Raw genomic sequence first — 14,496 nt, forward strand, 5'->3', positions numbered from 1 at the left:
ACCAGCAGATACTGTGGTTCTGTTACGGTTTGAGTGCTGAACACTTGACGGTCCCACGGTTGGCAAGTTGGAACTGTGAGATTCACTACGTGCACCACTGGTATTTTGTGGAAAAGCACATGTAAGATTCTGCAACAGTCTCTGCTGATACTCCTGCATGCGTGCATCCCTTTCTATGGCAGGAATAATTTCTGCAAATTTACTTTTGTACCGGGGATCTAACAGTGTGGCAACCCAGTAGTCAGGATTATTTCTAATTCTCACAATTCGAGGGTCATGTTGCAGGTAGTGCAGCAAGAAGGCACTCATGTGTGTTGCGCATCCAGGAGCACCAAGTCCCTGTTGTGTTGGTGGCGAGGTAACAATCATGCTTCCTTCCTCTGTCCTCTCCCCCCAACCTCGCACAACAGAAATGTGATCAAGGTCTCCCTCATCTGATGAGTCTTCCATCAGTTCGTCCTCCACTTCTTCCTCGGCTCCTGCACCTTCCTCACTAGTTTGGCTGCTACCATGCGCCCTGGTAAAACCATCTCCCCCACCCTCACATGCCTGCCGCCTTGGTGCTGCCGACCGTCTGGACCTTGCAGATGTTAGCCCTTCCGCATACAACTCCTCCTCCTCTACTTCCTCCACCTCCTCTTGTGCCACCACCTGACTCCGAATTCTGTTTAACATGTGCTCCAGCATGTAAATCACCGGAATAGTCATGCTGATAATGGCATCGTCAGCACTAAACATCTTCGTCGCCATTTCAAAACTATGCAGAAGGGTGCATAGGTCCCTGATCTGAGACCACTCCTCCAGCGTGATTTGCCCCACCTCTGAATCTCGTTGGCCCAGGCTATACGTCAGAACGTATTGCACCAGGGCTTGTCGGTGCTGCCACAGTCGCTGCAACATGTGCAGAGTTGAATTCCACCGGGTAGGCACATCGCATTTTAGCCGGTGAAGTGGCAGGCCCAACGACTTCTGTAGAGATGTAAGTCGCTGAGCTGCGGGATGCGAACGGCGGAAGTGAGCACACAGCGACCGTGCCCTCTGCAGAAGGCCATCTAGTCTGGGATAGTGGGCTAAAAATTGCTGGACAACCAGGTTCAACACGTGAGCCATACAAGGCACGTGTGTGACATTGCCCCGGCGAAGGGCCGCACCCAGGTTTGCAGCATTGTCGCACACGGCCTTCCCTGGTTTCAGGTCCAGTGGAGACAACCATTCATGAAATTGGTTCTCCAGAGCTGACCACAACTTCTCAGCTGTGTGACTCACATTTCCCAGACATTTCAATGTAAAAACCGCCTGATGACGTTGAGCCCTACTGCCAGCATAGTAAGGAGGTGTGCAGGATCCCTTCTGCGCAGTTAGAAAGCTTGTGGCATGACCAGACAGGCTTTGGGTGCAGGTGGAAGACCGAGAGGAGGTTGAGGAGGCAGAAGCAGTGGAGGAACTTTGACATAAAGAGGATTGACGCACAACTCGTGGGGACGGCAAGACTTGGACAGCAGCCCCTTGTCCTGCTGTCACCATAGTTACCCAGTGCCCAGTCAGCGACATGTAACGCCCCTGTCCATGCCTACTCGTCCAAGTGTCTGTGGTGAAATGCACCCTGTCACACACAGAGTTTCTCAAAGAAGCGGTGATGTTGTGTGCGACATGCTGGTGGAGCGCAGGCACACCTTTCTTTGAGAAGTAGTGCCGACTGGGCATCTGGTACTGGGGCACTGCGACGGACATAAGGTCTCGAAAATCCTCTGTGTCCACCAGGCGGAAAGGCAGCATTTCTGTAGCCAAGAGCTTGCAGATGGTGAAATTCAACCTCTTAGCTTTCTTATGGCTAGGAGGAAATGGTCTTTTACTTGTCCACATCTGAGGGACCGAGGGCTGGCTATTGTGCTTAGACGGGGTTGATAAGGGTGTCGGACAGCGCTCAACACCAGCTGGTGTTACCACCTCCAAAGAAAATGATGACCTGCCAATCACGCTGGCTGTTGCGGGTAAAGAGGTGGCAGGTCTGCGCCCCAAAACAGGTGTGACTGCTGTCCCCCCAGTCACAGAGGATGAAGAGGCCGCGGATGCACAAGATATGGCAGACGGTGGTTGGCCCGGCCGGCTAGGCCGCATTGTAGCACACTGAGCATCCCACTGCAACTTATGCTTCATGTCCATGTGCCGGTTCATGCATGAAGTACTCAAACTATGTATTTTTTGGCCTCTACTTAGCTTTTGCTGACAAATGTTACAGATAACACGAGTTGGGTCATCTTTATCGATCTGAAAAAATGCCCAGGCTATGCAAGGCTTAGCACCCATGCGACCTGAAGAGCCACCACGACTTGTGGTGAGAGGCAGAGTTGTGTTTGAGGATGCAGTTGTTGACGTGCTTCCAGTACTACGTCTCTGTCCAGGAAGGCGCAACCTGACCTCGTCGTCACTAGCATCTTCCTCCACCTCCTCTGCTGACCTCATCTCTTGGCTGACTGTGGGTTGACAGTAAGTGGGATCTCCAACCTCATCATCATCACCCTGTGTGTTATCACACCCGTCGTCCTCAGAGCCAACCTGTTCCTGCCCTGACAAAAAACTAAAGTTGTCGCTCCAATCAGGTATTTGAGTCTTATCATCGTCTTCCTCATTGTCTCCACCAACAGGAGTTACAGTTTGGGAATGAGGGTCTACATTATGGTCAGAACCTTCTGCGTCTGGTCCTGGATCCGACTCATAAAGATTCTGGGCATCAGTGCAGATCATTTCCTCGTCTGGATTCACAGAAGCGCTGGAGTCGACCTCTGATTCCCAGGCTATAGTATGAGTAAACAGCTCTGCAGACTCAACCATCTGTTCTACCTCATACTCAGACGGGCAGCTGGAGATTTGGGAGCTGTGAGGAAGCAAGTGCGATTTGGGTGACACCTTTGAGGACTGGAGTATTTGTGATGTTGAAGTTGATGTGGAGGAGAGCCCACTTAAAGGAGCACTTGATATCCGTTGAAGCACCTGCTGTTTTTGTGCCTCATCTGGAATTTGTAGCGATTGGCGTGGCCGTAAGAAAGGGATCTTATCACATTGTCCGCTAAAAGAAGTAGACATTTTAGTTTGGCTGGAAGATGGTCTTTCTTCTGCAGATGTTACTGTTGCTTTAACACCTACCCCACGGACACAACCTTTTTTCCCCTTCCCAACACGCCTATTCCCCTTTCCACCAGCAGCAGGCCTTTTTCCACTCATTTTGGTGGTTAACTAATTCACAACTCTGGAGTTGTTTGCACAAAAAAACAATGGATGGGAACCGAGCAGAGCTGAGTGGCCAAACTGTGGTATTAGGCCAAAACTATTGGCTGGGTTAGATGCAGAAAAAAATTATATTCAATTTGCAACCTGATGGAGGTCAGTATAGATGGACTAATAGAGAAAGTCCGACACACTACTAGAAGGCCCAATATTTTTTCAGAGCTAGATGCAGAAAAAAATCATATTCAGTTTGCAACCTGATGGAGGTCAGTATAGATGGACTAATACAACAAGTCCCACACACAGCTAGAAGCCCAATATTTTTTCAGAGGTAGATGCAGAAAAAAATATATTCAGTTTGCAACCTGATGGAGGTCTGTATAGATGGACTAATACAACAAGTCCCACACACAGCTAGAAGCCCAAATATTTTTTCAGAGGTAGATGCAGATAAAAATTATTTTGAATTTGCAACCTGATGGAGGTCAGTATAGATGGACTAATAGAGAAAGTCCGACACACTGCTAGAAGGCCAAATATTTTTTCAGAGCTAGATGCAGAAAAAAATTAGATTCAGTTTGCAACCTGATGGAGGTCAGTATAGATGGACTAATAGAATGATGCTATGCCCAAAAGATTTTACTTCACTAGGTGCAGTAAAAAAATTGGTATTCTATACACAGGTGGTATATCTTGCAACACAGATAGGCTACTCCACTGACTAACACACTCTGCAATAGGCCAAAAAGGATTAGCTTTGCTAGATTCAGCCAAATGCTGTGAAAAAAACTTGCACAGCACTGGCACAGACCTGCCTGGCAAAAACTGATAGGAACTGATGTAACCTAGTCCTGAAAAGGACTCCAATTACAATTAGTCTTTACTCCCACAACCTATCTATTTAAGAGCACAGACCTGCCTGATAAAAGTCGTAGGAAATGCTGTAACCTAGTCCTTAAAAGGACTGCAATCACAACTATTCCCTACTCCCAAGCTATCTGTAGATTTGTGCGAAAATTGGCTTGAAATTAACAAGGTATAGCGCACACAGCAACAGCGGTGCCGTCTAACACGCAGCTGCAGCAGTGAGAAAATGGTGGCGACGGGGAAAATGGCTTGGTCTTATAGGGCAAGGACATGTGACATACACTGCCAATGACACATGCCCTTGCTTGTGTGAAAAAAAGCACTTTGCTCCGTGTGTGCGCTGCTGATAGGCTGACAGATTGCACCTCCCCACTGTAAATGCGGGAAAGAGAAAAAAAAATGGAGATCTTCATTGTTCCTGCAGAGATCCATCCCCTGCCCCTCCCCCCGCCCCGCTGTACACTCAAACTGCGTATTAACATTAATTTTCATCATTACTGAGAAAAAATCCAGTTATGATTTTGGTGCACGAACAGTTATCGAACATAACCTCGAACAGCCGAATTTTTCTCAAATTGTTCGTGTTCGCCGAACGGCTCGAACACCGCCCAAAACAGCTCGAATTTGAGATTGGCGAACAGTTCGAGTAGAACAACGCTCATCTCTAATAATAATACTTATAATGGTGAAGTACAATCTAAAGTGAAATAGAAGGAATATTCATTATTTTCCTTCAGGATGTGTTTGGTAATATGGTACCAGCAAAGCGTGTCCACCTTTTGGAATCATGTTTTTTTAATTGCTCCCATGCTTCCCCCCTCCCCACAAAAAAATAATATTTTAAATAGTCAAGTTTAAATATTTTCTAATTGTGTCTACAGCTCCATGGTAACAGACTACAAACAAACCCTGTGTAGTCTGATCCTACAATTCTAGGAATCATTCCGAAATTCAAAGTGCTCTGATTGGTGGGACCGGTTCCTATTAGAGGTTTTTTTAGCAAATGGTGTGCCTATGCCATACACGTTTATGATGGGAATATCCCTTTAACTGACTCTCCATTGATAAAATTGAATATGCGGCGTGTACATTTCTCTCTCCTCGTGCAGCTGCGAGGCCTCCTCCTGCAGGATCTTCAGTTGTCTTTGAGCCGTAATTAACTCTTGTGAGGTTCTTTCAAGTTCTCGTCTCATCTCTTTGTTCGTTAACTTCAGCTTCTCGTTCTCGGCTTTGGTTTCGTACTTGTCATTATTCAGCTCTGTGCACTGACTCTCCAACTGCAACATATCAGGGAGAAGAAGGACAAGAGATGAGGATAAGTATTTATCAGCCAAAGTTCTGAAAGATATTTCATTATTTTCAGATTTTTTAAAATTTTTATTGAAAAAATAAAGAAAGAAATAGATAAGTGGGCAATTAATTTTCCCAAGGCGCCACACAAGAGACCGTGACTGTTGTGGAGGTGCCGAACCAATAGGCTGAAATTAATTCTGCTCAATATTAACATATTAATCATAATTATTTTATATTAATATTGTATCACTTAATATTGAGCAGAATTAAAGAGGCATGCCCATCTTAGAGATCCTATCCCAATATGTAGTAAGTGTAATAATAATAATATTAGCAAATACCTCCAATTGGAAATGTAGTATAGTTTTTCTGATAAGCTATGTCATATACCCCATGTGCAGGGCATTGCAGTAGCTTAGGTATCTATGGTTACGATCACTAACAACTAACTAACACTATATGAGTAGTCGTAATGGATGGATACCTAAACTACTGCATCTACTGCATTGCACTGCACATGGGGTAAGTGACACAGCGAATCAGAAGAGCTATACTACATAGAATTTCAGATAGAATCTCTGAGATGGGAATACCCCTTTAAGTGGGCAGACATCCCCCTATATACCATATGAGCCCACATTCAGCCCCCTATATACCGTAAGAGCCCCCATATAGCCTCCCATATACTTCATGAGCCCCACATAGCCTCTCATATACAGCGGAAGCCACACATAGCCTCCCATATACAACATGAGCCCCATATAGTTTCCATATATACAGTGTGAGCCCCACATAGCCTTATATATACAGCACCAGCCCCACATAGCCTCCAATATAGTGTGAGCCCCATATAGCCTCCATATATACAGTGTGGCCCCATATAGCCTCCATATATACAGTGTGACCGCACATAGCCTCCAATATACAGCATCAGCCCCACATAGTCTCCGATATACAATGTGAGCCCCATATAGCCTTCAATATACAGTGTGAACCCCATATAGCCTCCATATATACAGTGTGACCCCACATAGCCTCCAATATACAGCATCAGCCCCACATAGCTTCCAATATACAGTGTGAGCCCCATATAGCCTCCAATATACAGTGTGAGCCACATATAGCCTCCATATATACAGTGTGACCCCACATAGCCTCCAATATACAGCATCAGCCCCACATAGCCTCCAATATACAGTGTGAGCCTCATATAGCCTCCATATATACAATGTGACCCCATATAGCCTCCAATATACTGCATCAGCCCCACATAGCCTCTAATATAAAGCATCAGCCCCACATAGCCTCCAATATACAGTGTGAGCCACATAGCCTCCAATATACAGTGTGAGCCCCATATAGCCTCCATATATACAGTGTGAGCCCCACATAGCCTCCATATATACAGTGTGAGCCCCACATAGCCTCCTATATACAGCATCAGCCCCACATATCCTCCTGTATACAGCATGAACCACACATAGCCTCTCATATACAGCATGAGCCCCACATAGCCTCCCATATACAGCATGAGCCCCACATAGCCTCCCATATACAGTGTGAGCCCCACATAGCCTCCAATATAAAGCGTCAGCCCCATATAGCCTCCATATATACAGTGTGAGCCCCATATAGCCTCCATATACAGTGTGAGCCCCACATAGCCTATATACACTGTGTTCCAAATTATTATGCAAATAATATTTTCTCAGATTTTCCCAAATTACCTACATGAATTGCAGTCATTGTAATTTTCCAGTCAAATAATTATTAGAGTACAATTGAAAGGTTTTTGTACAAACTGCCTATGATAACAGTATATTTTTTAAAAAATAAAACACTCAAACTGCACTCAAAATGCATGTTCCAAATTATTATGCACAGCAGAGTTTTCAACCTTTTCATTTTAATAAAGAACAAAAAAATGGTCATTTTTGAAATTATAAGCATTAGCAGGTTATTACAAACTGAAATCAAACAGTTTTCAACTCAAAACTTTATTCTAGGTGATGTTACATTTTCACATAGGACCCCTTGTTCGAAAGGAGCTTCTGAACTCTCTCGTCCATTGAATTTGTCAGGTTTTGGATGGTTTCTGCTTCAATTGTTTTGCATGAGGACAGAATACCCTCCCAGAGCTGTTGCTTAGATGTGAACTGCCTCCCGCCATCATAGACACTCCTTTTGATGATGCTCCAGAGGTTCTCAATGGGGTTGAGGTCAGGGGAGCATGGGTGCCACACCATAAGTTTGTCCCCTTTTATGCCCACAGCAGCCAGAGATGCAGATGTGTTATGTGCAGCATGAGAAGGGGCATTATCATGCATGAAATGATCTCGATGGTCCAGATGGATGGAGTGGAGGATGGCTGGTTGATGGACACCTCATGCAAACACGGCTACGGCGCTAACAAGGAGGAGGTGGAGTAATGTTTTGGGCTGGAATCACTGGGGAGAGAGATTGTCGGCCCTTTTAGGATCCCTGAAGGGGTAAAGATGAACTCCATAATGTATGTTGAGTTTCTCAAACAGCACTTCCTTCCATGGTTCAAGAAGAAGAACCGTGCATTCCGCAGCAAGATCATTTTCATGCATGATAATGCACCGTCTCATGCTGCACATAACACATCTTCATCTCTGGCTGCTATGGGCATAAAAGGGGACAAACTTATGGTGTGGCCCCCATGCTCCCCTGACCTCAACCCCATTGAGAACCTCTGGAGCATCATCAAAAGGAGTGTCTATGATGGCGGGAGGCAGTTCACATCTAAGCAACAGCTCTGGGAGGGTATTCTGTCCTCATGCAAAACAATTGAAGCAGAAACCATCCAAAACCTGACAAATTCAATGGACGAGAGAGTTCAGAAGCTCCTTTCGAACAAGGGGTCCTATGTGCAAATGTAACATCACCTAGAATAAAGTTTTGAGTTGAAAACTGTTTGATTTCAGTGTGTAATAACCTGCTAATGCTTATAATTTCAAAAATGACCATTTTTTTGTTCTTTATTAAAATGAAAAGGTTGAAAACTCTGCTGTGCATAATAATTTGGAACATGCATTTTGAGTGCAGTTTGAGTGTTTTATTTTTTTAAAAATATACTGTTATCATAGGCAGTTTGTACAAAAACCTTTCAATTGTACTCTAATAGTTATTTGACTGGAAAATTACAATGACTGCAATTCATATAGGTAATTTGGGAAAATCTGAGAAAATATTATTTGCATAATAATTTGGAACACAGTATATATACAGTGTGAGCCCCCGTAGCCTCCAATATACAGCGTGAGCCTCATATAGCCTCCTATATACAATATGAGCCCGACATAGCCTTCAATATACAGTGTGAACCATACATAGTCTCCATATATACAGTGTGAGCCCCACATATATCCCGTTCCCCCGGCGCTTTACTCCTGTCTCCGGTGCACTGACTCTCCACGGCGCATAGCTGACACAATGAAGTGACATCATCACGTCTGCTGTCTCACACACTTATTAGTGGAAAAAGGAGCAGGCGGCGCTCTCCTCCTCCAATGTATTCACTGCAGTCTACATCCACAGGATGCGGATAGTGGTGACAGCGGGCGGCGGATGGATGGCGGGTGATGGAGGGCATGGTGCGGCCTATAAGCCACTGTTCCAGCTCTTTGGCTGCCTCGGTCCACAGGCCACACTTTGCCCAGGTCTAGTATAGTAGAATGTAACCTCTCCTCTCTTTACCAGTCTATCACTGTTAGTTTCTTGATTGTAATTTATATTTGTATTTTGCATGTAGTCCCTTCTCATGTACAGCACCATGGAATCAATGGTGCCCTAAAAATAACTAATAATAGATAGATAATAGATAGATAGATAGATAGATAGATAGATAGATAATATATAGATAGATGATAGATAGATAATATATAGATAGATGATAGATAGATAATAGATAGATGATAGATAGATCGATAGATGATAGATAATAGAAAGATAATAGATAATAGATAGATGATAGATAGATAATAGATAGATGATAGATAATAGATAGATGATAGATAGATAATAGATAATGGATAGACAATAGATGATAGATAATAGATAGATGATAGATAATAGATAGATAATAGATAGATGATAGATAATAGATAGATAGATAATAGATAGATAATAAACATATAATGGATAATAGATATATAATAGATAGATGATAGATAGATAATAGATAGATAATAGATAGATAGATAATAGATAGATGATAGATAGATAATAGATGATAGATAATAAATAGATGATAGATAGATGATAGATAATAGATAATAGATAGATGATAGATAATAGATAGATGATAGATAATAGATAGATTATAGATAATAGATAGATAATAGATAGATGATAGATAATAGATAATAGATAGATAGATAATAGATAGATAGATAATAGATAGATGATAAATAGATAGATAATAGATAGATAGATAGACAGATAGTTAGATAGATGATAGATAATAGATAGATGATAGATAGATAGATAATGGATAGATAGATAGATAATAGATAGATAGATGATAGATAGATGATAGATAGATAATAGATAGATGATAGATAGATGATAGATAATAGATAGATGATAGATAGATAGATAATAGATAATAGATAGATAATAGATAGATGATAGATAATAGATAGAAATATAGGAACATTATTATATTATGGCCTAAGAAAGTGGAAAATTGCTGCATTTGTGATCACTTTATAGATGGGCATAAAGAGAAACCCCGGCCGGTAGGTTCTGGCTATCTGTGGCCATGCTGTCATCTTCAGTCCGTGGTCTCTTTCCTTCGTGGCGTCAGTTCTCTGTACAGCAGATTTCTCATTCTCTTTATCATGGTGACAAGGATACATATAGATAGATACTTGGGCATTCTTCCAATCCATCACAAAAAATTCCAATTACTGAACCCTGGAATAAGCCAGGGAAAGCCTCCGCCCCATTCCTGACTGCGGCCGCAGATCACTGGATATCTGCCATAAAGATTCATTTGCCTTTAGTCAAAACAAGCCGCCCCTCTGCCCCCCGGCCGTCACTGTTATGACAGATACAATATTACCCGGACTGGTTTGCTTAAAATAAAGTATTAGTAATATTATCTTTCCAGTTCTGGGGACTGAATTCACAGGAAAGCGACAGAGACAGACACGAGCGCAGCAGAACAGCGGCCCATATGCTGCACGGCCCGAACTGCCGCAGATGATGGATCTGCTAATATAATCCTAATATATCATATATATAGATATGTAGGGAGGCCGCAAATACCGATACAAGATAAAGGAGATTAGATATTTATATTTATTTGGAAAACACATGATTGAAATTGCAAATTTGCCCAAAATTAAGGTGGTAAGATTCTTATCTTTTGACATTTAAGTTAACACTTCACAAGTTAGACTAATTCACGTCTAATACTCCTGGTGGTCTGGGGTATGTGTGGGACCATGGCGGGGGACATTATTACAGGATTGGGGACATTATTACAGGATTGATAACATTATTACAGGACGAGGGAGATTATTACAGGACAGGAGAAATTATTACAGGAATATGGACATGATTACAGTATTGGGGACATTATTACAGGATTGGGGACATTATTACAGAATATGGACATTACTACAAGATTGAAGACATTATTAAAAATTTGGAGACATTATTACAAGATGGGGGATATTATCACAGGATTGACGATATTATTACAGGACAGGGGACATTATTACAAGACGGCGGACATTATTACAGGACAGGGGATATTACAGGATGAGGGACATTATTACAGGACAGGGGACATTATTACAGTTTGGGGGACATTATTACAGGACAGGGGATATTACAGGATGAGGGACATTATTACAGGACAGGGGACATTATTACAGTTTGGGGGACATTATTACAGGACAGGGGATATTACAGGATGAGGGACATTATTACAGGACAGGGGACATTATTACAGTTTGGGGGACATTATTACAGGACAGGGGATATTACAGGATGAGGGACATTATTACAGGACAGGGGACATTATTACAGTTTGGGGGACATTATTACAGGACAGGGGATATTACAGGATGACGGACATTATTACAGGACAGGGGACATTATTACAGTATGGGGGATATTATTACAGGACAGAGGACATTATTACAGGACAGGGGACATTATTACAGTATGGGGGATATTATTACAGGACAGAGGACATTATTACAGGATAGGGACATTATTACAGTATGGGGGATATTATTACAGGACAGAGGACATTATTACAGGATAGGGACATTATTACAGGACAGAGGGCATTATTACAGAAAATGAGACATTATTACCAGACGGGGAAATTATTACAGGATTGAGGACATTTTTACAGAATGGGGGACATAATTTCATGACAGAGGACATTATTACTGAAAAGGGGACATTATTACCAGACAGGGAAATTATTACAGGACAGGGAACATTATTACAGGAGTGGGGAGATTATTCCAGGAAGGGGACATTATTACAGGATTGGGGACATTATTACAGGATTGGGGACATTATTACAGGATTGGGGACATTATTACAGGATTGAGGACATTATTACAGGACAGGGGACATTATTACAGGAAGATGGACATTATTCCAGGACTGGGGACATTATTATAAAACATAGTACATTATTACAGGACAGGTGACATTATTCCAGGATGGGGGACATTATTACAGGATGGGGGACATTATTACAGGACAGGAGACATTATTACAGGACGGGGGACATTATTACAGGATAGGTGACATTATTACAGGAAGGGGGACATTATTACAGGATGGGTTGACATTAATATAGGATTGAGGACATTATTACAGGACTGGAGACATTATTACAGGATAGGAGACATTATTACAGGAAAGGGGACATTATTACAGGAAGGGGGAAATTATTACTGGGCAGGAGACATTATTACAGGACAGGGGACATTATTACAGGACAGGGGACATTATTACAGGATTGAGGAAATGATTACAAGATTGGAGACATTATTACAGCACAGGGGACATTATTACAGGATGGGTGACATTATTACAGGATGTGAGACAGAATTACTATAATGGCCTAATTGTAAAACAATAATACTACATGGGGCTGATTGGGGGACAAAAAAAGGAAAAAAAATTAAAATATTCAAAATAAAGTATGAAAAAATAATGGAAAAATATTTGCCACTAAAAATGCTATTTTATGTAAAAACTGAAGTAAAGGAGAAGACCTGTATCATAGCCCAAATGATAAACACCGTTAAAAAGAATAAAAAACATACCAAAAATTAAAAAAGAAATGATCAAAAAGTCATATAGAAAAATAATGGTATCACTGAAAAAGTCATCTTCTCCCGCAAAGAACGCAACCCGTCATATTCAAACTTTTTTCTATGTGCGGCCCATTTACCCAGCTGAGTTTGAGACCCCAACACTAGAGGGAGCTTGATGCATAAAGCTTTATTTCATTTAACTCAATAATAAATCGTCATGCAATAAGCTCCCTCTAGTGGCCACAGTGAGAATTTTAGAATTTATCTCCATTCTCACAGAGGGATTTCTGGATACTAGGAATCCCCCTTTAAGTTTTCACATGCCAATTATTTCTGTGCAGGCTCCTACATATATGTATGACGCCACAGGATCATTTGTACAGAGATTATGTAACCAGTCGTTGTTAGATTTTTATGTTGCGAGACATGAAAGGCCCCCATTCATCTTAGCTAAAAGCAATACTTAAAATGTAAAAAAACGAGGAGTCGAATTTACATAAACATGAATACAGGAACAGAATGCAAGAGGCTCATTATATTCCTGTTATATTCTCCGCTACATCAAAGAGAATCTTCCTTCATAAATACAGAACGCCACGAAAAGAAAAAAAAAAAACATAAAGCAAACACTCAGAACATAGGAAACAGACTCCGAGAACCCAGCCTGCCAAGGAGGTAAAAAGTGCCTTGTGCCTCTGGGGAGTGCTTTGCACTGATGAGGTGCAAAAAACCCCAAACATGTCTGCAAATGGAGTTTCTGATTTGACTTCTTATCCCAAGTCAGATGGCAATGCTCATTAAATGGCGATATAGACTTTTAGGATTTCTACATTTAATAGGGGGCACTAGGGTTCCTATCCTCTTCCTCTTTGAAGAGGCTATTTGCATATTTAAATTCACAGATGAGATAAGCGTGGCCTATACGTATCCCTACGCCAGCTTGGGACTCTCCACAAAGAGAAACAACACCCCTTAGACCACCAGTCAGAGGCCTCTCCCCCAGCCAAATTAGAACTTCAGCTTTGCACTGATGAGGAGCAAACATCCCGAAACACGTGTCTGCAAATGGAGTTTCTGATTTGACTTCTTATCCTAAGTCATATGCCGAGGCTCGTTATAGGGTCAATAGTGACTTTTAGGAGTGCTACATCTAATAGGGGGCACTTGAGTTCCTGTTCTCTTTCCCTCTGAAGAGGCTATTTGCATATTTAAATTCCCAGAGCATTGTATGGCCTATGAGTCTCCCTACGTCAAATTGGCACTTTCCACAAGGAGAAATTTTAGCCCTTTAGAACACCTGTCAGAGGCCTCTCACGCATTCAAACCAGTTCTCCTGCTTTGCACTCATGAGGAACAAAAATTCTGAAACATGTGTCTGCAAATGGAGTTTCTGATTTGACTTCTTATCCTAATTCATATGACAAAACTCATTAAATGGCGATATAGACTTTTAGGATTTCTACATTTAATAGGGGGCACTAGGGTTCCTATCCTCTTCCTCTTTGAAGAGGCTATTTGCATATTTAAATTCACAGATGAGATAAGCGTGGCCTATAAGTATCCCTACGCCAGCTTGGGACTCTCCACAAAGAGAAACAACACCCCTTAGACCACCAGTCAGAGGCCTCTCCCCCAGCTAAATTAGAACTTCTGCTTTGCACTGATGAGGAGCAAATATCCCGAAACACGTGTCTGCAAATGGAGTTTCTGATTTGACTTATTATCCTATGTGGCAAGGCTCACTAAAAGGGTCAATATTGACTTTTAGGATTAATACTTCCAATAGGAGGCA

At 42.0% G+C, this 14,496-nt stretch overlaps 1 protein-coding gene across 2 annotated transcripts in view; it reads right to left on the reverse strand.

Annotated features, from left to right (window-relative positions):
- Nucleotides 1–14,496, reverse strand: part of CRACR2A (calcium release activated channel regulator 2A) — a 157,751-nt gene that overhangs the window by 49,904 nt on the left and 93,351 nt on the right. For both annotated transcript variants that reach the window (XM_073649947.1, XM_073649946.1), the window contains exon 8: nt 5,182–5,369. In XM_073649947.1, coding sequence (XP_073506048.1) covers nt 5,182–5,369 — 188 coding nt within the window. The remainder of the gene's footprint in view (nt 1–5,181; nt 5,370–14,496) is intronic.

This window comes from Phyllobates terribilis, unplaced genomic scaffold, assembly GCF_046119375.1.
Source record: "Phyllobates terribilis strain yellow unplaced genomic scaffold, ASM4611937v1 Scaffold_10__3_contigs__length_209671492, whole genome shotgun sequence".
Taxonomy (NCBI): domain Eukaryota; kingdom Metazoa; phylum Chordata; class Amphibia; order Anura; family Dendrobatidae; genus Phyllobates; species Phyllobates terribilis.